Here is a 24,143-nt window from a genome sequence, read left to right as displayed (position 1 = left end):
GAAAAGGGCTTTAAGAAGGGAAGAGGTGGACGTAAAAGTGAGGCTGGGGTTAACTGAGTGAAGGTCAATCATCAAAAAGAACATCATGGCTGTGTGGCAGGAGGAGTGGGATCAGGAAAAGAAGGGGAGGCATTATTACAGCTTGCAGAAAACAGTCACAAATAGCCAGTGTTTTTGGGGAAAGAAAGGAGGCATACTGTCATGATGACCAGACTGAGGTTGGTGCATTGTGGACTTGCATGGGACTTACACAAAATTGGGAAACATGAAGATGGACTGTGTGGGGTGTGTGGCAAAAAGCAAACAGTGGAACATGTCCTGATGGAGTGTGCTGGACTCGCTCTGCAGAGGTAACGGCTGTATGCAGCAGTGGGCACAACACCTGTTCTTTATAGGTCCATGGGGCTAACTCATGTGCAGGATTACAGGAAGTTACATTTGTTTTTGTTTTTTATACTGGAAAAATTCAGGTTGGGTGTCAAATTCACCTTGCCAATACCGATCAAATAATTCAAGTCATCCATTAAAGTATCATTACTAAGGGTTGGGTGCATATTCCTGAGTAGGTAATTATTTAATGTATAATCTTCACACTGTCGGGCCAAAAAGACACAAAAAAATAAACTGCGATTTGATAACATATCCAGAATTCTTTTTCGGCAGAGCTGTATTCGATTGAGTTCAGTCAGATAATAGCACCAGACAATCTCAGGGGGAGCCATTTAATCAACCAATTAATCCGAGTTACTTGGCCAGGCTGTATTAATTCACACCTAAACCTTGATCATGGTCGCAACATGACTAAATAAAGGAATAATGCTGTCATAACAACAGACATACCAAAACATAAATATGGGATCACTAAAATGGTAACAGTGCCATGATGCATTTGCATTCACTAACGCATCTAGGCCTACTAAACTAGAGCAGCCGCTTCCTCCGGTTGCTACAGTATATCATCGTCTGGAATAAATTCGAGACAGCGTCACACCAAACAGAGGCTATTGAAGAAAAAACACATGGTTTTCCATTAAAAGATATTAGTATAAAAAAGAATAAGCACTTTATTCAAATATAAAGAGTTGCGTCTGTGTCATGCAAAGTAATATTGTATGTGGCTGATTTTGAGTCACTGGGTCACATAACGTGGAAGACATTTTTTTTTAAATTAAAATAGGCCTATTTCTTTTTTTTTAAATCACATCATCAATCAAATGAGTGTGCTAAATAAAATGTGCCCAATTTAGTATCATTTTCAGAATAAAAATTGCAATAATTTGGCCAAGTCAGGTCATCAAAAAACATAGACACAGTATTTGATTGACGGCAAAGAAGTTGCCGCTGACCTGAAGGAGTGAGTCGGTGCAAAGAGAACAAGGCAAACAACTTAAATTGTATGGCCAAAATATGGTAAGGGTAACAGAGTTCAAATAGGCCTACTTGGGATTATGGTTTGATGAGAAATGTATATGGAATAAACAGGTTGAAACAAAATGTAAGGAAGTGCTGAATCTCTTGAGATCAGTATCTGGCTATTAATGGGGAGCAGATAAAAAAATCACTTTTGAACATATAGGGCCTTGATGAGATCATGTATTGATGGGTGTATAGGCTAGGTGCAGCAGCCAAGAGTGTCCTGGAAAAATTGGATATAATTCATTTCGGAGCTCTTAGACTTTGTATAGGTGCTCTTAAAACAACTCCTATGCACTAGAAGCTGGTGAGTTACCATTGTTCTTAAGATGCTCAAAGTTGTCACTGGCATATTGGGTCAAGCTAAAGGGGTCTGGAGAAGAACAGCCTGTAACAAAGGTGCTGCTGGCTGGGAATAAGCGGAAACGTAAAGGATTTCGGTTGGGATATTAAGAATATGGTTTAAATGTGTTGGACAGTGGTCCTAATACTGTGTGGGGTAATGTTCCTCCATGGATTCTGACAGTACCCAGTGTGGATTTACAACTTTTGGAAAAGAAGAGAGGATGGATTGAAAGGAATGAGGAAAACATTGGAGGTTTGGTTCAAGTGCATTTGAAGAGGAATTTTTATAATTAGGCTATGCAAGTGTTTACTGATGGATCTAAGGATCCAGCGAGTGGTCGTGAAGGAGCAGGACTGAGTGTTTATACCAGAGTTTAATGTGATCATTTATGCAAAAGATTGACCAACAGGTTGTCTGTATTTACAGCAGAAGTATTTGCTATTATTTCATGTTTACAGACAGAAGAGGTAAGGCCTGAAATAGTTGTTATTTGTTCAGACTCGGCTGCAGTTCTTAGCTTGAAATCAAAAGAAACAATAAGGGATGCTTTGTTGTTTGAAATATGTATGATACTATTGGTTATTAAAATAACTGGAATTCATGTACAATTCTGTTGGATTCCTGGGGCCGTATTACAGAAACTTCCTAACTCACAATTCCTATCTTAACTGTATGGTTACCATGGTAATTAGAGTTAGGACCTGATTTAGGAAAATAGCCATTACAGATTAACAGTTCCTAAGTCAATGTTCCTATCTTAAGTCAAGATAGGAAAAGTGTATTACAGAAGCATCCTAACTGACACAATCTTAAATAAAGCCTCCTAACTTTAAGATAACTGTTGGGCCATCCTAACTTTTCCGTTTTCTAACTGTAAAATAGCCTAAGCCTACATAGCTACAAGTGATCAGTGATGGCTGCAATTTTTATATACGTTAATTTAGAGAGAGGAAACAACCGCACTAGTATAGTGATCACTATGGAATGGAGGGTATAGGCCCATATGACAAAGCGGATGAGATTGCCAAGAGAGTAATTGATAATGACATAATGAAAGTTCCATTTGGAAAAGGTGAGCTCAGATTCCAGTTCAGCATTAAAGAGTCTACAGTACAACCGTTCCGAAAGCAGACCAGATATTTTGATTGAGGTTCAACAAATATTATACCGAATACAAATGATGGGGCTTATAGTGTTTTTTATGGGTTCCAGCACACATTGGGATAAGAGGAAATTAAATGGCAGATAAGCTGGCAAAAGATGTTACCAAAAAAAGCACAATTGATAAATAAAAACTGAAATTAAAGGCATTATTAAGCAAAGACTGAATAGGAGATGGCAAAAGCAGTGAGAGGAAGAGCGGAAAGGAAGATGGTTCTACAGAGTGCAAAGGCAAGTGGGAGAAATTAGATGTGGAGGTAAGAACAGAAGAGAGGAGTCGGTGCTATCAAGACTAAGATTTGGGCACACAGGTCTGAACAGTACACTGTTTTTAATAGGTAAACACGAAACTGGTAGATGTGAACAGAGGTGGGCAGAGTAGCCAAAAAATTTACTCAAGTAAAAGTAAGTTACTTTAAGATTATAATTACTCAAGTAGAAGTAAAAGTACTCATAAAAATTATTACTCGAGTAAGAGTAAAAAAGTATGCAGTGAAAAGACTACTCAAGTACTCAAGAGTACAAGTAGGCCTACTGAATGACTCCAGATTTATTTTTGAAATATACAGAGCAACACAAACGGTACAGAATAGACACGAACATAATATAAAACAGCAATGTTCAAATAAAGATATGTTAAATAACATAATTTTAAATAAAACAATAAATAAGGTATTTAAAAATCAAATGAATAACCCTTGAACTCAAACAATAATACATTAATTATCTGCCAAATTAAATACATCACCCTTCAAATAAAATGATAATAAATTAGGCTTGTCCAAAATTATATTAATTAAAACCAATACACTTATAACACTGTTGCAATTGTTTTGCACATACACATGTTAAAACAAATTCCTACAATATGTCACTGGCCCTGAGAAAATTATCTAGGTTGTGTTTAGCCCCAAAAATATAAAACACAAAATTAAACTTCGTTACACATCAAAACCTGCTGGCACACTCACTTAACGTATAGTGGCTGAACAAAGAGACCACTCTCAGACTCTCACACAGCCAGACTGGGGCATGCGAAGTGGGTAGGCTACAGGGAGAACAGGACATGTGTCAAAAAAGAACAGTTTCTCTGTAATTGCGAGTGTGTGGGAGTCTGTGTTATATGCGTTTAACCTACATGGCACGGCCACGGACACAACATCGGTGCAGAACCGCAGCCTTTAAAAAAGTCCGCGGACATTGTTGAGCCCATGGTTGAGCCCTATGACAACATGACAACACTTGTCATGTGACTGAAGTGGCTGCATTTGATTGGCAAGCTTTTGTAATGTGGTTTTTATTGGTTGAAATAGTCACGTGATAGAGATGTTGGCTGAAGACGTCCCCGGGGAGAGAAATCATGAGAGAAATAGCTCTCGCATGTAATAAATAAAATATATAAAAAAATAAGGTAACGACCGTCACGTAGCCAAATGGAACGGCGTAAAAGTACCGTTCTTTCTTCAAATGTTTACTCAAGTAAAAGTAAAAGTATGTTGCAATAAAACTACTCCTAAAATTACAATTTATTCAAAAAGTTACTCAAGTATTTGTAACGGAGTAAATGTAGCGCGTTACGACCCACCTCTGGATGTGAATGTGGGCAAGAAGAGACCGTATAGCATGTTACAATGCAGTGTGAGAGGTATGAGGAAGACAGAAGGCAGATGAGGGAAAAATTCAGAAAATAAAAAGTAAGTTTTGAGTTAATAGATATTTTACAAAAGAATTCCAATAAGGTCCATCAAATTCTATTTCATTTTCTTAGGGTAACTAATTTGTTTTTGAAAATATAGTTTCTTATTTGAATTAGTATTATTATTATTTTTTTGTTTGTTTTTTAAGCGAGGTTGTTATTTATGCCACACTCCATACCAGTATATGGCGGTAATGCATCTTTAACTTGTTTGCCAACCGCCAAAAAACATTACACAAGAAGAAGAGGAAGAGGTGGACTCGAATAAATGCGGTAAAATCTTCTGAAAAGACCAAAATACCCTCTGACAGCGGAGTGGGAGAACCGTTCAAAGGTTAGTCGTTCTCGTCCTTGAGTATGATCTGGACTGTGAGCTTTTGGTAAGTAATAAAATAAAAACGCCTTAGACACTGCTCTGTCAGCTAGATAAGCCAACAGCCTTGCACACGGACCCTGCATGTTAATGCTTCGTGCTAGATAGGCTACAGACAGAATATGAGAAATGGAGAAACGAAACTTAAGTCTACTGAATAGTTAGGCGGGGGCCTACACAAGTCAGTGGAATGTTTTTCTATGTTAACCCAATATAAAAAAGGGGTGACATGTTTTGTTTTCTCCCTTTGATGTTACTCGATATATGTTGGTTATGGAAATATATAGAATAGAAAAAAAAGACGTTGCACTTTTGCGACGGTCCCTAAGCAGTCTGCTGCCGTATGGCACTAACAAGTATATTCGGCGCGGTTTCTTTGATCTTTCGCGAGACTCACTGATTTTGGTGAGTTGATCAAGCCTGTGAAATATCAGTCTTAGTCTTCTGTACATAATAATACCATTCTGGAGGAAATTGGTGCGGTTTTCGTGACGTTATTACAGTTGCAACCCCTGAAAATAGACGAATGTCGAATATAAAACCAATTTCTGAATCAAAACTAAGATGACATCACCTGAAGATTTTTCCAGAATTATTTTGTTAAACTGACACTTTATCCAAATTAATGTCGAAAAGCTTTCACTGATACAGTATTGCCTTCTTGTTTTATCTGTTAAGATTGCTTCCTTGGAATGAGTTTCTCTAAATATAGAATTATAAACAAGGCACCACCTCACCCTTGTATGAAAAGGGTGGTGTCCACCCTACATTTTACGTTTTAATCTAAGAGAATAACTATAATAATGTCATATTGATGTAAATAAACTAACTGATCATTAAATGGGTACTGTAATATTTATTTTCCTTTTCCAGTAGGTAGGATTCTAAATCACCTTCGTTCAGCATTGTTGAAACCTCACATAAAAATGGGACCAAAGTTAAAACCCAAAAATGGTGGACCAATGGACAAATTTGTAAAGGTAAAAATTTTCCACGATGGGATTAAATTTACAAACAAGTCATGTCATTTTCACTCATGGTTTTTCAAATGTATTTTATAAATCTTTACCAAAACATTTTGATTTGTGAGTGTATTATTATTTATGCTTTTGACAATATCATGTAGTTCTGTATCTATTGTCTACTCTAGGATAAAGATGGGGAGAATGTGAAAAGTCTTTAACATGCACCATGCAACTTTTGCTATTAATAACATTTGTTATATCAAGAAAAAAACAGACGATCAGAATGGGGAAAGCAGTCAAACTCCTAAGCAGTCCAAGTGTCAGCCCTGTGATAAACTGGGGACCTCTCCAGGGTTTTCCACCCCGCTCAATCAACGTCAGGTGGGATCGGCTACCTGCCCTCCTCTGGATAAGCAGGTATAACTTAGTGGATTTGTTTCAAGGAAATAGAAAAATGTTTTGCTGTAATTAAATTAGGTAAGCCTTAATTGTATTTCATTTGTAGGAAGAGGCGCCACATGCAACCCATTCTTTCTGTTGGCGCTGGACGGACAACAAGCTCAGACGTATAACCTGCAATACAGCAGGAACTGTTGAGGAGTCACTGAAGACCAGCTCAAAGTTTAAAAGGGTGGCAAATAAGAACAAAAACCAGGAGCTTGTTATTCTAAGATATGGGAAAGCTATTACTCCACACTTTCCCTGCAGCTTAATTAAGAATGAAAAAAGAGAGGATGTTAAGTTCATACGTGTCATGTATGTCAAAGCTTGTGTCAAGCCAAGGGGCTCTGTTGATCCCAAAAGAAAGGGTCCATCTGGCAAGCCTCTGATGTTTCATTTACAGACAAAGGGAGGTAAAAATGTAAGAAGAATCATGAGAAACCCAGCATTACAAAAGAAATGTTCGGAGGTTACTGTTTATGCATTTAAAGGGGAAACAGTTAAGCGAGCTCTAAGAAGAGATGGGCGTTTTTTGGATGTCATATTCAAAAAGAACTGTGTGCTCTCCAACCAAAGCGATGAAGATGAAAGTGCATTGTCCAACCTTGTTGATGATCTTAATGGTAAAACATTCCAGGTCATGTCCACTTCTGATCCCCCAGAGATTCAGTCTAGTCTGGAAGATGCTGACGTGATGCAAAATGAATCTCAGGAAACTGACACTGATAGAAACCAAGATCCTCCACAGCAGTTTACTGCAACTCAGTCAGTAAATGGAAACACACCAACAGAGACACCAACTCTAACCTTCAATATTGTGTGTGAAATACCAGATTCAAAAAAGGTACGAGTTAACCTGTCTTCACAGTTTAAAGAGTACCTGAAAGGGATGAAAACTGAGCGAGGTGCTCAGCTTTCTCCTGTCCAGAATATCTTCCGTGTGGAGTACGGGAAAAATGCGCAGACATGCAGGGAAGTAAAAACATTGGAGAAACTGATGGGTTTCAGTAAATCTGTTTGCCAGGTGAGGATAGACGGGAGAGCGTTGGGAAGTGGCTTTCTCCTATTTGACAAGTTTGTCCTCACAAATGCCCACGTCATTAAAAACGTTTATAATGAGAGTATAGGGCAGCTTCTTCAGAAGGTCACGGTCCACTTCTCCTTTAAAGATCTGAAACAGATGGAACAAGGGCAAGATTCAGGAGCAGAAGTGGAAGGGGTCGTTGGCTTTGAGTACGGTCCTGATGTAGAGAGCCAAATGTATGACTGGGCTTTGTTAAGACTTGCTGATGTTCAGGATTTGCCTGACGGTCTGTTAACACGCTTTGGAGTCCTTCCCCAAAATGGAGGAATTTGCATTATTGGACATCCTGATGGTGGTGTGAAAAGGATAGATCCATGCTTGATTGTTCCGACTGAAAACCGCATTCAGGTTGTGGGAAGGCATTACAAGGAAAATCCAGGGAAAGTTCGGTTTGAAGGAAGTGATTACGGTCTAGAGCCAGGGCCAATTCAGATGGTAAGTCCCCGTTTCTTTGAAGGTGTGGCAAAATGTATTGAACAGAAAAGACGGTCTCTAAATTATGAGACTTGTTTTGGTGGTGGCTCGTCTGGCTCCCCTGTCTTTGATGACCACTGCAATGTTGTTGCAATGCATTCAGGGGGATATGAATACGGCAATGCAAGGGGTCAAAGACTGAGTGTCATCGAGTTTGGCTATCCTTTGTCGGCCATCATCGAACACATCATTGTCCAGATGGTGGTAAGGCGCAGGTATGATGTGTTGAAGAAATATCTGGCTTGCAGTTATGAACAACATCAAAACATGATGACAGATCTGAAGAGACTGGTTGAGAGCAGAAATATCACAGCGTTTGAAGTTGCTGCCAACAATTCAGAGGTCACAGGGGACGAGTCTTTGAAACAATTCTTCACATTTATCTGTCACAAAGAAAATCTTACTCCAATGGACATTGATTGAGCGCCCACAGATAGCTACAAAGTGAACTGCCGATTAAAGACTGACTCAAAGAGGTCTGTCATGTCCATTTTCATTTAACAGGATATTTTTGTTGTTTAATAGCGCAGTGATTGGTGAAGAGATCCGATACAAAACCTGGTGTCTTCATTGTTTAAATGAAAGTAACCTTATTCATTTAAAGACAAAGGGAACTAAGTTTTTTTTATATTTTTATGTCGCCTGTTTTAATTTCTAAACACTTGTTTTTATTTGAGCTATTCGGAAATAATATTGGTGTTTTCAGGTGGTGTGTTAGCTCATCACATGATATGTCATTATCGTAGATATCTCCAAGAAATTGCAGTGCCAAAATACCAAAGATATAGTGTGTTTGGGCAATTTAGAAGAAGTACCTTAGTTTGTCCACCAGCACAGCCACTGACGGTAAAGTGTTTGGTTCAGTAAATCTTTTGGTCAGTATTCTTTGATGACTACACAAGAACAGAAGTCGGCATGATCTGGAATCTCTATCACAAATGTCTGTTGTGTGTGTGTAAATAAAGAGGTTATCAGATTTAAAAGATTAAAAAAAACTCATGTATCAGCTTCATAATTTCAATTTTTTTTACTTAAATGTTTTACATTTAGAATACAGTATTGGATATTGTAATGTACTTGATATTGTATAGTATTGTGTCATACTATCATTATATTCAGTCTTAATGGATGTTTGTCTTAACAATGAGAAGTGGAATTGTAAAAACCTCTTACCTGGTCGAATAAGGCCAAAGTAAAAAAAACATTTTTAAATCTAATTTATAACAAATAATCATTTGTATGATGTAATCATCCATATTCAATAAAGTGTTTTATTTAGTTTGGATCTTGATCGTTTGTATTTTTTATGTATGCCTTGCTCTCATAAAAAGATTACAATTAATTTGCAAATTAGTGTACATCTAACCGGTTTATAAGAGTACATTGAGGTAGAAAGTTTGACATTCAGTATTTACGGTTGAAGATCAGTTTTCAGTTGATTTTTGATCTGATAACTGATGAAGCATATACATTAATTGGACTTTAAAGATCAATGATGGTGCACTAAGTGTATTGTTTTTATTGTCTTAATATTTTAATTCAACATTTAGAGCACAGGATTTGGTTTTTCAATAGTTTATTTTATATTAGGAGCACAGGATACAAATTGATACATTGTGTTTTAATTTCACATCAGCTGTGTTTCTGAGATGACAAAGTGTTATCACCTGAAAATATTTTTCAGCTCAGCGTGGTTCACATTGTCTACCTTACAGATTAAAACAGTTTTTTAAAGCACGAAGTCGCCTGGACATAGAATAAAATAAGTGGATTTGTCAACACCCGGGCGGAACGTTTGAAACAGTCTACATTTCCCACACGGACACTTTAGCGACGCGTCCACGCTGAGTTCCTGGCGAGATGGAAGTGTAAGAATTTCCTAATTGATTTTTAATTCAGACGTTGTTATTCTGTGAGTTTGCTATGAGGCAGACGTGTCTTGTTTATTTGAAGTGTAGTGGATTTTTGCGGATAAAGGTACAACGGCAACGTACTGATTGGCACGTGTGAGATTTTGATCACACTTTTTCAGCTCTGAATCCTGTTCATTGATCTCTTCATTTCATTAGAGCAATAGGCCTACAACATGGAGCTATTTTGTTTTGATTAAATACATTGATAAGCCTAGTGTTTTAATAATACAATCTATGTAGTTAGAGGAGCGCTCTTGTTGAGAGGCTGACACAACTCTTTAAAATCAAAATGTTACATTTCGACTTGGTTAATGCAGAGTTCCTTTGGATCCCTAAAAAGTCATAAAAGTTATTGAATTCATTAATGTAAAAATTAAGCCTAAGATTAAAAATCAATCTTGCTAACTCATAAAATGCAAAGACATTGGGGATAGGGTTTTATGAATATTTTTTCTAACGTTGCTATTTAAAATTTCAAAGTAATTGGTAGCATCCATCAGTTTTCAACAATGTACAAATGTCACACAGATCTGCAAATAAACTTATTTATCAACATATAGCTTATTCTAAAATTGTATGAACCCTGCAATGGGTGAATTTTTTGAACCGATTGTCTGACATTGTATAGCCTGAACGGCTATTTGATTAATGGAAGAATATGATCACAAGATACATTGCTAATTATTAGTTGCAGTTTTGCATAGACTACACATGTACTACTGTGCAATTTTTGTAAGTCAAAACAAAACAATTCATGTATGTATTCTCATTATTTATTTATTTATTTTACACCCATTCAGTTACATTTAGCCCGTTGTAGCAAAACTAATTTGACCTTTGGGCTTAGATCATTTGGTCACATATAGGTTTCCTAAGGTCAAGAAGAATGAACTGATTTGCCTAAAAGAAACGTGTTCTTTTTCTTTCCAGCAAAAATGCTAACGCTGCTATGCTCAGTAACTATGAGGTAAGGTAACATGTTATGTCCTGCTATTTTAAATTACATTTTTATTGTACTCAAGAGCTGAGAAATCATTTTGTGTCACTTCAGATCTGTCTGTCTGTGACTGTGTTTCCCAGGTGTTCAAACTCTTGACGGACCTAAAGGAAAAGAGGAAGGACAGCGGCAAGAACAAAAACAGCAGCGGGCAGCAGAACCTCAACACCATCATGTATGAGGTGGGCACACGTCCTCTCCCTGTCTTCGCTGACCGAGACCTGCTCTGTATGTGAGTGAGTCGACCGTGTCACTCTTTGCACTATGACAACGGCGCACCCACACTTTCCCTTTGTGTTTTTTCAAACAGACGCTGAAGCACCTGTCCAAGACGCCTTGCAGCAGGCAGAGTCCAGAGATCGTCAAAGAGTTCCTCACCATCATGATGCCTCACAAACTCACAAAGTTAGTGAGATCTTATTATTCAAGCATATTTAAATTTTTTAAAGAATGACATTGAATATGTATGTGCTGCTCTGTACACCATATGCACATTAATATTCTTTCCTTCCTTTCAGGGCAGAAAAATTGCAGCTGTTGAACCAGCGGCCACAGACAGCAGTGGAAATTCAGCTAGTGAGTGTTTTTCATCAATTGCTTTATTAGCTTTGCGCTCTATATTCACCACCTGTGCATATTTCCATGAATGCCCTGTGAATTCTTAGACAAAAAAATGTTACTTGTAGTGTAATAATGTTTTTGTTAATTATATTTATATGGGTTTGACATCCTTGTCCTGGAAGGCCAGGTTTTTTTATTTTAAAACCAACTCAATGAGTCACCCTATTCTGAAACAAATGTTGCTATTCTGCAGTGTACAAGGTTCCTCGGATCCTATTATAGATGAGCACTAATTATTGGGGTATTGAAATCTGATGTGATCTGACATGACATCGACAGCTTGTAAGTGTCCAGGCCATAATGCATTTGGGGGGTTTTCAGACATCCAGTCCATAACCAGCAGGAACATCAATAAACTGCAGCGGTGCAAAATAGAAACATAAAACAGCCCTGCAGCTATCTGGACTCACTCGGATGCAAAGCATATTTCGACAGCCAGAAAGTGATCAAACTGGCTAGGTCGGTCCGGACAAACATGCTCTGTCTAGTATCACGTTGCTTGATTTCCGATCATTTAAGTTCCTGTCTTTACTTACCCCCGGCTGTTATATGAATCTACCGACATCCACAGTTACAAAACCATCTGAGGTCTAGGGGTATTTTCTCCGATTTTACATACTTCTATAAATACCTATTTCAAATGTGCAAGAAGATAAATTATACCAAAGTGTTTTATATGGAAATGTTCAGAACACATTAGGCCTTTGTTTTCTGAGGTCTACTTATGTCCTAGACCATTGTGTATATAAATAATTGGCTTAAATGCTGAAAAATGAATTGCGATTTTTGAAAAACCTGGAAATTTGTGTGAAAGAAGAACCTTTAGTCATCCTGTTGAGTTGTTTTGGCTCTTGAAATTGCTTCTCCTAAGCCTTAGCTTAAAAAATGCAGTGGAAATTTTCCAAAACACAGTAGGGGAGTGCACAAAACATGACTAATATAAAATTTGGTCCAGAGGCTTTTTGGTAGAAATTTGGTCTCTACTTTCAAAAAACATTAGGAAATAGACTGAATGAAGACTTTGAACCACATATAATGATTCATGGGATGTATACTAATAAAAGAGGAAGCATCACAAAACATTTTTCAAACAAACCATTAAGTAAATATAAAAATAATAATAACAAACTACTGGTATTGATAAAAATGAATTAATAATGGTTAAAATAAATAAAATTCCAAAAGGCTCAAGGGGTTCACAAACTTTCACACTACACTGTATATAGCTTAGTCTGTGTCAAAATCATGTGCTTATGGCCTTGATTTTCCCTTTGTGTTCAGATGGTGGAAGAGAGTGAAGAGCGGTTATCAGAGGAGCAGATTGAGGACCTCATTCAGACGGTGGCAGGCGCCCTACCTGGTGACCCAGAGCAGGAAAACGCAGCTCCAGCGGACACAGAGATGGAAGAAGCCGGGGAACACTCATGATGCAGGGACAGGCCAGAAATCAGCTGTATGGAGGAGGACTGGAGACAAGGCTGATTGTTAATTCAGAACTGGACTGGTTGCGTTTACAGCTGTGCCATTTTGCCCCACTGTTAGAACCACTAGAACTGAACAACATGCTATGAGCTGGAATGCACAATGGCTGCCTGGCCATTCCAGGACATTGTTACCGTTTTCAAATGCCTCATTTAATGATTCACACTAAAGTAAATCTTTTAATGAATGAAAGAAGATTAGCAGATCGCGTCTGAGTTGCATTTACATGTATACCTTCAACTCTGGATTCAAGTCAATTGTGCACATGCTTTCGTAATTTCAAGTTTTTGGACAGTGAGTCACAGGTGTCTCATTTTGCATTGGACTGCTTTATGCAGAGACAGTCGGCCATTATTATTGGGTTCTGACTTAATCTTCGTTGTCACTTTCTAAGATTTCATTGGGCAGAGAAATAAGAGGTTTTGCTTCTGTCCCAAGCTGTAATATAAGTCAGTCATGCAGATAGACTTGCTTTGGTACAGCTCTAACATAGGATCAGACAGTATTATAAGAATGGATGTATAATAACAAAGATACTTGACAATATTGACCGTAAAGTGATTGTTGCCTCTTATACATGCCATCTTTTTTTATTTTTTATATTTTGGCCTATATATAAAAATGCTGATCTTTTCTTTGTGTGACTAAAAGACACATCTAAACAGCTGAAACTTGTCTGCAGTGTTTTTTATCACTTTGAATGACTTGGTCAGTGAGCAGGGAAGTCGCCACCACAGCATTTGCATTTACTGAACACGCAGCATGACACAGACTGTGAAGAACTAATGCTAAATAAGGAATATAATCTGATCCCAATATTCAGTCCGACGACAGTGGTTTAAGATACAGAAAATGCTTTAAATTTATCCTTTCTTTGAATCATCCTGTTTAATCTGTCAATGCAAAAACAATGCAAATGCAAAACACCCTTGGGATACCATGAACACAACACATCTGTCATTCTACTTGTTAATGTACTCATTTAGGAGATTAATAGTCTACAGTGGTTATCACAAGTGGTAGTAAATAGTTATTCATAATGAAATAGTATTGTTATCATTCAGTTCCACACACTTGTTTAACAAGGATGGTTTTCTGTAACACTTAGAGATGACACAGGGAAAAAAAAAATATGAAGACTGATACATGAACCCTACACGCTCAGTATCCGCATATATTCTTTGGTGCTGAATTATTGTGTGGTGGCAGAGGAGGGATGTGCTAGAAATACCCATGAACCTTTTGAGCTTCCTGATCAGTTTCCTGTGTGTGCTACCTTGCTAAGGCAAGAGAATGAGCCAAAGTGAAAGCCAAAAACACTGGTTTTGTATGAGCACATCCAGGAGCCCAAAGTGACCCCATGCCATCAATCTGAATTTTGCAGAGATTATAAATTGCGATGTCCTAAATAGCTTTTACATATCTTCCTACCCGTTCACATATTCCTCTATCTCTCCACAGAGAAGACGAGTGGAAGTTAATTTGTACCTCTCAGAGCAGTGTGGCCCATTGCAGTCTTCATAGCTGCTCTGCATGGCATTGTTTGTTCTTTAATGATAGAATACATTCTTATGAAAATAAGAATGAATTGCAGATCTTTAAATGTTGCCTCAATCAACTTGTCAAAGCAAGCAACTGCCCGAGTTCCCACAAACTCCAGTTAGTTTTATGCTATGCAAACTTGGAGCCAATAAATAGAAGTAGGATTGTAGCAGAGAAAAAAAACCTGCAGGATTACATGTTGCACAGAGTATGTACAGGGGTCAATAGTATCAGCTCATTCATACGGCAATAGGCAGCAGTGTCCATCCACTCTTGACATAAATCAAGAGGTTTTTATCATAATTTTGCATAGACGTATAAAATAGGCTATATAATCAACACAAGTAATCATAAACTAATTGTGAATCTTTTATCGGGTGAATAAGTAGGCCTCCTAATTTAGGCTAATAGATAACTGAGGTACCTCATGAATAGGCTTACTTATTTATACATTTCAGTGGTTATTTTATTTTTTTCAGTGATTTTATTTAATAAAATGTGACTGGTTCACGAAAGTAATTGGTCACATTTGTTCCTCCACAGAGGCTGCAATCTCTAAGCCTACTGTTATGCTTAAGAGATTTAGTTACCAAATTCAGTTGAACAAATGAAAAGGTGGGTAAATTAAATGAGGCGGGTTTAACCTCAACCAAAGCCCACACTGTAATTGCATTTCCCCTGTGGCCTTTTACTGAGAGCCTACGAATCGATGAAGTAAAGTAATTTTAGCCTTGTGTGCAAAAATAAATAAAAGAAAAAGAACACCAACAACCTTGGTTCGTCACTGCAGTGGAATTGCCCTTTAACACCTCCACCAATAGGAATCCCCCAAGCAGATGTGTTTGCGTATTCAGAACGTCCATCGACCTATCAGGGCTCAGCTTTCTCAGCCTTGCTGCGCTCGATCTCACTGGATTTTTTTCTCTCTCTCGCTCTCTCTGCTTCAGCGGTGGATTCAGGCTCGACTTCTTTACGGTGCAAAGTTACATCGGAAGGCAAACAGTGAAACGTTGTGTAATTATGTGTTTTTGAACATACTCAATGTGAGATAAACTGTCCACATGAGAGAAAAAGCCGACGTGTCCCCGATGAGAGAGGAGCTGCTGGTTTCAGATTTTTGGACCAAGGTTCATGTGTGTTTTTTTCCTTCGGATTTCGGCTGGTGAGTGAACACCATTTTTAACGTTTTTACGACGCGTAATAGCTCCCGAGATATATATTTATACAAGGGGATGATGGGTAAATAGCGTAGGCTACTGCGTGCTTTTCTGGCGCCTACCGTGAGCTGTTGGTGGCCGCTGGTCTGTTACGTTGTGTTTTGACTGATAGCAGGTCAATCACCTGGTGGCATGCCTTCCTTCCTGCCTGCCTCGGGTGCATATTTTCAGGCAATAGCTTACAATACAAGGAGCATTACCAAGCTGGGGCCAGATGTTCGTGGCCGCTGGGCCTTCGCTTTGCAACCGTGGAATAATCCTGTTACTAACACACACACACACACACACACACACACACACACACACACACACACACACACACACACACACACACACACACACACACACACACACACACACTGACTTCGGTGATGTTTTTGAGGTGTTTCAACCAATGTGCACCTGGGTTACCAGTTACCACGTCTATTTTATGCAAGGCAGCGAGAACAGAAAAGGCAGGAAGCAGCTGTAATTGTGAAATTGAAAATGAACCCTAATTCTCATTTTATTTTGTTTAGTTTAGTTTGTTGTTTGTTTTTGACACTGGGAGAAAGAATAACTCTTAGGCAGTTAGACTACAAAAATACACGAAAAAAAGAAATGCTTCTGATAATAATGCATCAAGAGCAAAGGGAAAATTAAGAAGTTGCTCTCCCTCTCTCACACTTTCCATTCTGCAGGAAGTCAGTGTGGTCGCCCCCCTCTGTGAGGAACAAGGAGACTTAAGACTTCTTGAACACAGCCTGCTGTTTTAAAGAATGTGATCCTGGGTTACCATAACATGTGTCCTTAGCAGCCAAAACATGATGATGATGGTAATGGTAAACCTGCACCTTTTAGGTTAATGGATTCATTTCACATAAAGGATGTTATTGCAGCGTAGCACAGGAAGAACAGCACAATACACAACTCCGCTGTCATACATTTCAAGGAAACAGCTCCAAGAATTGACTGGCCCTTGAGTGCTTTATAATAATTATCATATTTTGTGCTTTAATCTGAGTTCATGGAATTTGTTGGAGGTGTTCCCCCCTCCAGACTTGGCTGACTGTGATCACAGCCGGTCACCATATTTCGGGCCATTAAGGAGTTTGTTTGCTTGTCCCTCATAAAGGAACACAGTGGCCTTGACAAGGTCAATCCCCACATTAATCACAGTGGGTACACACTTCTAGTGGCGTGTGGCCAAGCAGATAGTTTTGGTTTTATTTGCCCAGTATTGTAAAAATATGAAATCCCAACCTCTCACTAGAAATGGTTTCTTACTATTGTACGTCTATCCTTCCGAAGAGATAGTTCCAATGATAACATTTGACATCTTGTTCTGTGGATTATCCAGGATTAATGAGTACGATTGTGCTATTGAAAAGTTATAAGTGTAATTTTTTTGTTGTTGCTTTGAGCAGTACAAATAAGACCAATACATGTTTTTCTTTCATTGTATTGGGGTGGAGGCCATCACATCTACCATAAATAAAATTGTCTGCTCATGGTCAGATAATAATTAGGTAAGAGAGATATAGCTGTAGAAAGTATGAATTGGCAAGTCAAATGCAGCACAGAAATCAGCAACCATCATCATCATTTAATTTCTTCTCCGCAGAAAAGCCGAATATCCATTGTTTCCGGCTTCTCGGTTGTCCTATATGAAGTTAACTGAATACTTTGGGGGGTTTTAAACTGCCGAATAAACATTTTGAAGACATTGACGCCAGACGGATTGATTAATCGAGATTTTTTTTTATAAAGTAGTAGATAACGAAAATGATGTTTAGTTGCAGTTTGGAAAATACGCTTTCTCTTGGTTTGGGTCATCGGGCCCTTTAAATCTGTAGAGAGGGGAAAATCAGCAGGAATCGTCTTAAACCACTGGCCTATTTCTCTGCATACTCCAAGTGGCTTAATCTCTGCATGGAAATGCATCAGAATTACGCGTAAAGCTTGTGGATACCACTGGATTTAGCGTGGCTTAAGGCAGCACCTAAGCATCCCATGCTGCGTCCTCATTTCCAGCTGTTTTTCCGTTTTGCTTTAGTCGTCAGGCTGAGTTTTACAGGGCGAGCTACTCAAGCCCAGGGAGAGGAGTGTTCCACCCACGTGGCATCCAGATGTCAGGCTCCCCCCCGCACATTCAGACAGAGAAAAATAGAAACCAAAAATATCTGTGGGAAAGGGAGACATACAGTATCCCATGTGTTCTTAGAGCTGCTGTAAGAAGTGGAACCGCTGTTTGTATGAGTAGGGAGATGGTGGAATCTGTATTGGGGAAACAACAGTGAAATCATTAGAGTTCTTGAAGTCAATGTTCAACTGATTACAGTTCTTGCAAACTCATGTTCTTTTAGGTTATTGTGTGCTAAGAAGAGGAATTAGAGGCCGGCCTACGTTGGTGAAACCTCCTGTGTGCACATAGCAGAAGAGAAATGGGGAAGTTGCAGAATGGTTCGCTGGGTCAATAGTAATCTGATATTAAACAAACTGCTTTGCGTGGTAAAAGCTGTCAGTAAGAATGAAAACAAGGGAGAGAGGTAATTAGTGGCTTCAGATACACTGCCTCAGAGCTGAACTTTGATGTCATGGCTGCTCTTTGCAAACCGTTACACCCTGCTTGTTTAAGCTCAATCCCGCATGGGAAATGGCTATTTGGAGTAACTTATTTACTGGACATTTTAAATACAAGTTGTGATATCAAGCTTGGAAAAACTAAAACGACTGCCTGGAAGTTGCATGCCCCCGCGAGGCATATGACTTCCGAACTGTGAAAGTACACTGGTGGCAATGCTTTAAAGAAGGTAAAGCTGGGGGCGCCCTTAGCTCAGTTGGTAGGGCGTCCCCCCCCCCCCCCCCGGGCCGGGCCCAGCAGCAGACCCGGGTTCGATTCCCGCCCACGGTCGTTCTCTGCATGTCACTCCCCTCTCTGTCTCTCTGCACTATCAATATAGCCTAAAAATGCCCAAAAAATGTCTTAAAAAAAAGAAGGTAAAGCTCCTAAAAATCCACAATACGGTACAAGGTCAATGTGACCTGACAATATATAGGTTGCAGTAACCTTTGACCTCTAAAAAAAATCTAGAAAAATTGTTCATCTTTGAGTCAAAGGCTACATATGTGCAAAGTATGAAGAAAGTCCCTCAAAGCGATCTTGAGATATTGTGCTTACAGTACACGAGGTCACTGTGACCTCAACCTTTGACCATCAGATCATCCTTGAGTAAGAGTGGACATTTATGCAATGCCTCCTGCCTTTGGCTATCGCCGGCACAGAGGCATGAACATTTAATTTCCTGCTGCCGTATGAACAGAAGTATTGTTTATTCAGTTGTAAGTAATATAGATCCATCCTGGTGCAGTACTTGTGTTGACCGGTTCTTCTCATGTTGTAGGTAGGTGCCATGGATAAGAGACGTGGCTGGCTTAGGAGCGCAGTAGGCCTGGATCCTGCTCTCTGACAGCAGGGCTGAAGAGCTGCAGACAGAGGGGTCCTGAATATTACACAGACTCTCCACCCGCCTGGCCTCCATCCTCAGCTGTCTTTCTCCCATTCATCCTCACCTGCCAGGTTGTCTCCAACTTGACTTTTTAAAAAGCGTGTACATTCACAACTGATTCCAGCAGCCTCCTCCTCTGGTTCTCCCTGAATCTCATTTGATGAATCTTACTCCCATCCACACCCATAAACCATGAGGAACACCAGATCCAGCTTTCTGCTGGGCTGTCTGCTGCTCTGCTCCGCCTCCCTGCTGTACCTGGGCATGAGTGGGACGGAGTGCCCTCCTAAAAGCCATCGGTACCGCTGGATGGAGCTTAACCTGGGCTCAGCCAATCAGAGCCTATCCCTGACCGAACACTTCCCTGAAGACACGCCCCTCATCTTCATCGGAGGCTTCCCCAGGAGTGGCACCACACTGATGCGCGTTATGCTGGACGCCCACAGTCACGTGCGCTGTGGGGAGGAGACCCGGGTGATTCCCCGCCTCCTGGCCATGAGGGCCACCTGGAGCCGCTCGGTGAAGGAGAGGATACGATTGGATGAGGCCGGAGTCACTGACTCGGTGTTGGACTCGGCCGTGCGTGCGTTTCTCTTAGAGGTGAGCTGGTCAAGGCATTGTGTTATCTGCTGTGTTGGATTAGACCCACAACAACAACTATCTGCATCATGCTTCATTCTACAGACATGCACCGGTTTCAAAGGCATGTTGCAGTTGTTTAAACACACTTGGGTTTTCAAAGCTGTGCAAAATATGCAAAGTAAGATATTAAGCATGTGTCTTTTGGGCCGCAGTTAACAATTATTTTCATTATAGATTTTCTTGATTAATAGTTGAATCTTTTGGTCTATACATTTTTTTTTTAATCAACATGTTGGACTGTTTTGTTTTTTTTGCTTCAATATTTGTTTAGATTTATGGAAATATCTACTCTATCTTGGGTAAAATATTCTTGTTTCTCTGATAGGATAAGTGCCCATCCCTGTTTTTGTAATTGACACATATTTTTTATATCATTTTTTATTATCAATATGAACATTTTGGTATTCTGAATTTTAGATGGTTTTGCATATACACACTTTTGTGTTGTAATATTCCCTGTTTTTACACATTGTAGGTGATAGTTGGCCACGGGGAGCCGGCTCCTCGCCTTTGTAACAAGGACCCATTCGCCTTGAAGTCTCTCTCATATCTGTCACGCATCTTCCCTAAAGCCAAATTTGTGCTCATGCTACGAGACGGACGGGCAACCGTTCACTCAATGATATCGCGTAAGGTAAGCAGGAAGAGAAACTTTCTCACAGGCTTGTGTTTCAACACAGCCACTTGACACGTTTGTACTGAAGCCACATTGTGACACAGCACACATTCTGTCTTCTGTGGTAATAGGCCTTCTGTTTTAATGGCATCTCTCTGCCTGTGTTTACAGGTGACCATCTCTGGCTTTGACCTGTCCAGCTACAGGGACTGTCTGACCAAGTGGAGCAGTGCGTTGGAGACCATGTTCAGCCAGTGCCAGGCGGCCGGAGAGACCAGATGTCTGCCTGTCCGCTATGAGCAGCTGGTCCTCCACGCAGAGGAGGAAATGAGGAAGTTGCTTCACTTCCTAGAGCTGCAGTGGGACCCATCAGTGCTGCACCACGAAGAAAAGATTGGAAAGGCTGGTGGCGTGTCTCTGTCCAAGTAAGTATTTTAAATGTGTTTGTGTGTGGGCACACCAAGCTTAACTCTTGGCTATAGTTTAAAGAAGTATTAAGCCATGAAGATAGTTTCAGTTTTATGTGCTGTGGTTTTCAGTTATCCACTTTTTTTTTTATACTTTCTAGAAAGGCTTTAATAATTTATTACATTTTTTTGAGGTGGTGGAGGCAGACGTTTCAGGCACAGACATGGCTAAACCTGAGCACAAGTGTGTGAGTTTTAAAAATATATATATTATGAGTCCTGGCACATCAGTCGGGTCTACAGTGGCCTTGAAGACATTTCTGTCTTAATAAGTTGCTCTAAAGGCCTTACATATTTGTGGTCACTTGATGCATTTAGCCTATTCTTCTGATTTTAAATAACCCTAGCACATTCATAATGTCCATGCACTACTCCTTTTGATTACACACAGCAGCCAAATGAAGATTAATAATTTTAATTGGCAAACATTCCACTAACTGCTGCACCTTTTCTGTTTGTGTCTGTGTCTCTGTTTAGACATGTTTATTGGGATGCGCAGTCCATATATGAAATAATAAAAAATGACACAGAATGACCAGGCTTTGTGTACACCTGTGCCACTTGTTAATGTCTTGGATTTAGAAAGATTGTATATAAGTGCTCTGCTTTTTAATGATTTACTTCTTTAAAAGAAAAAACTCTTAATATATATATATATTTTTTGGGCTGATATTTTCTTTAGGTTTTTATCATTTTCACATCATTCGCCTTCAGTTGTGCGACAGGATGTGCTATGAAAGACAGGCGATACTTGAAATGTAAAGCTCTATTGATCGTTCTGAAAGAAAATTCTATTTTTATTTGCCCCGTCCACAGAGGGGTCAGGGTGCAGCAGCGTCAGAAATGGTAGTGTGTGCTCACATTTCCCAGAATAACATTGGACAAAGAGAAGCACACGCACTCTGCAAATTCAGAACAAGAGCTTGGGATGTGTTTTTTAATTGGGATGAACCCTCGGACCAAACAGGCCTTAACGTTTAATCTGTGGCATAAAAAGTCTCTACTAATTACTCCAAACTTGTGTACATTTTATTTGCCAACATTCAAAGCCTTTTTCACAGTTCCACAATATTTAATAAAAACATATTGAGATATTTCATGTCTAAAAACCAGACATTAGATTAAATGCGGCACAGGTTGTGAAGTCATGAATCTGTGCCCACTGAGCCACTGCTCTTAATCCCAAACCTTTCAAGGTCAACTAAAGATTACTGACTTCGGTTTTGGAATTTGTTTTGATTCAAGTAGATCATCTCTCAGCAGGGCAGAAGGATGTGTGGATATGATAGGGATCTAGCTGCTAATTACCAAAAGAATCCCAAACCTGGTATGTTTTTGAAGGAATTAGTCCACATCCTGACAAAATTAGCACCTTTATCGTGTTTAGTTATAGTTATGTAACAGTTGGCAACTTGGCGTAATATTAGTCACACATTTTGTATAACCCCCTCAAGAAAAACAAGAAATGTTGTGATAACAAATGTGGTATCATGAATCGTGTTTACATGCTTACACACTTATTTGAGTGGTCTATGTGTATGGAAGATTTAAAATAATGCCTACCTTAAAAACTAACATTGAATAACATTTTTAAATAAATAGTTTATGTATCTTATCTACTGAGTCATAACTGCATTTGTTAAAGGGACAATTATCTATCTCATTTTGAAAATGTTCTCCATCTAAACTCTAAACACACACCCACACACTGACTTTGTGTTTGACTGTGTTTGTGTGTGCAGGGTTGAGCGCTCCACAGACCAGGTGATGAAGCCAGTGAACACTGACGCCCTCTCCAAGTGGGTGGGTCACATCCCCTCTGACGTGATAAGCGACATGGCTGAAATCGCCCCCATGCTGGCTCGCCTGGGCTACGACCCCCACGCAAACCCTCCTGACTACACAAGACCAGAGCCCATGGGCGCTCCCTTCAACTACTCACAGGTGAGCTTACAAAAGAAACATATCTGAGGTGGAACAGGGTCTTGACTCTGCTTTTATTTTTTTAATTTATTGGTTGGTTGTTTATTCTTGACTTGACTTAAAATGAGCATCAGAGCTCAAGGTCACATCTGCAAATATGGTTTGTTTTTGTGCAAGTAACCCCATTTATGCAATTTACTGATATGAAACAGAGAAGAGCAGCACTTTTTGACTTAAAAGATACATTGATTATCTAAACTTCTTTGCAACGCCGACATCTTATATAATTCTAATAATAAAAACAAACAAGATTTCTGAGAGAAACACTGAGACAACTGAGACTTTTAGGATTCGTACTTCACCTATTTTCAGCTTCATCACTGTTGTCTTTGCCTCTCAACAATCTCAAACTGTAAACCTATTGGAGAAAACACAAGCAGCCCAAGCTGACCTGTCACAGTCCTTGATTTACAATCATGAATCCTCCAGTATTCCACTTTCGGCCTTGATAATATTTACAGTCATATGTGAACTTTATGTCTTTTCTTTCCTCAGAGTTCCAAACCAATAGAGACTCCACACCCCAGTTAAGCAATAGAGCAAAATGCCGTAAGCTCTACTTCACCGTTCCACAACGTGGATGCACCTTAAACACGGACTTCCAGTTCAGCAGTGATTACACTTAACAGGAAAAAGATTCATGTGTATTTTTTAACTGTTTGTAAGACTTGTCTGCGGTGTTAATATCTGTGGGGTCTTCAAGATACGGACACACCAAGTGGTTTGGGGTTTAAATTTCAGCTGTGGACTTCAACTGCTGAAGGAAGTTCGCTGCCTCTCACATCTCCTCCACGAGGAACACACAGTATTGCACTGCATTTTGACTCGTCCCGCCACCTCGTATTTCAACATGTCTGTAAGTTGTTAGGAATTCACCACAAATGTGAATGTGTCATTAGACAAATATTTCACTTTCTGAGAGTTCAGTCAGTGTTCATGAAGCATCATGACTGTATATTTTTGAAGACGGATGTTTATTTTCTTAATAAATTATTTTGGTGTTGACCGTTCATTCAGGAATCTAAGATTGTTCATTCTGAATTGAGGCTTTTTAATTGTTGTATATTGTTGAATATGAATAAAATGAGCCTAAATGTGACTTTATGATGTAGTTTAGCTATTTTGTTCACTTGTAATTGACATTCTGTTTTCAATCAAACTGCTATATGGACTTGCCTTATTTGACAGCCATCTTGGCCACAGCCCCCTCTAGTGGTGTACG

At 39.3% G+C, this 24,143-nt stretch overlaps 3 protein-coding genes across 3 annotated transcripts; all 3 read left to right on the top strand.

Moving 5' to 3' along the window:
• Positions 1 to 4,927: 4,927 nt before the first annotated feature.
• On the top strand, positions 4,928 to 8,942 carry LOC307260421 (serine protease FAM111A-like). The gene is made up of 4 exons (XM_080040657.1): positions 4,928 to 4,996; positions 5,863 to 5,969; positions 6,219 to 6,371; positions 6,460 to 8,942. The coding sequence occupies exons 2-4, from the start codon at positions 5,916 to 5,918 to the stop codon at positions 8,374 to 8,376; spliced, it is 2,124 nt and encodes a 707-aa protein (XP_079896783.1). The 5' UTR covers positions 4,928 to 4,996; positions 5,863 to 5,915; the 3' UTR covers positions 8,377 to 8,942.
• Positions 8,943 to 9,789: 847 nt separating this feature from the next.
• crcp (calcitonin gene-related peptide-receptor component protein) lies at positions 9,790 to 13,623 on the top strand. Its single transcript, XM_080041746.1, has 6 exons — positions 9,790 to 9,821; positions 10,797 to 10,833; positions 10,947 to 11,045; positions 11,174 to 11,268; positions 11,382 to 11,439; positions 12,766 to 13,623. The coding sequence occupies exons 1-6, from the start codon at positions 9,814 to 9,816 to the stop codon at positions 12,910 to 12,912; spliced, it is 444 nt and encodes a 147-aa protein (XP_079897872.1). The 5' UTR covers positions 9,790 to 9,813; the 3' UTR covers positions 12,913 to 13,623.
• Positions 13,624 to 15,452: 1,829 nt separating this feature from the next.
• LOC307260736 (protein-tyrosine sulfotransferase 1-like) lies at positions 15,453 to 24,020 on the top strand. Its single transcript, XM_080041034.1, has 6 exons — positions 15,453 to 15,670; positions 19,109 to 19,813; positions 20,331 to 20,489; positions 20,643 to 20,896; positions 22,681 to 22,882; positions 23,417 to 24,020. The coding sequence occupies exons 2-6, from the start codon at positions 19,406 to 19,408 to the stop codon at positions 23,450 to 23,452; spliced, it is 1,059 nt and encodes a 352-aa protein (XP_079897160.1). The 5' UTR covers positions 15,453 to 15,670; positions 19,109 to 19,405; the 3' UTR covers positions 23,453 to 24,020.
• Positions 24,021 to 24,143: the final 123 nt, after the last annotated feature.

The sequence above is a fragment of the Ammodytes marinus genome (assembly GCF_949987685.1).
Source record: "Ammodytes marinus genome assembly, chromosome: 14".
NCBI classification, from domain to species: domain Eukaryota; kingdom Metazoa; phylum Chordata; class Actinopteri; order Uranoscopiformes; family Ammodytidae; genus Ammodytes; species Ammodytes marinus.
Note: the sequence above shows the minus strand (reverse complement) of the source record. Positions and strands in the feature narration are given on the sequence as shown.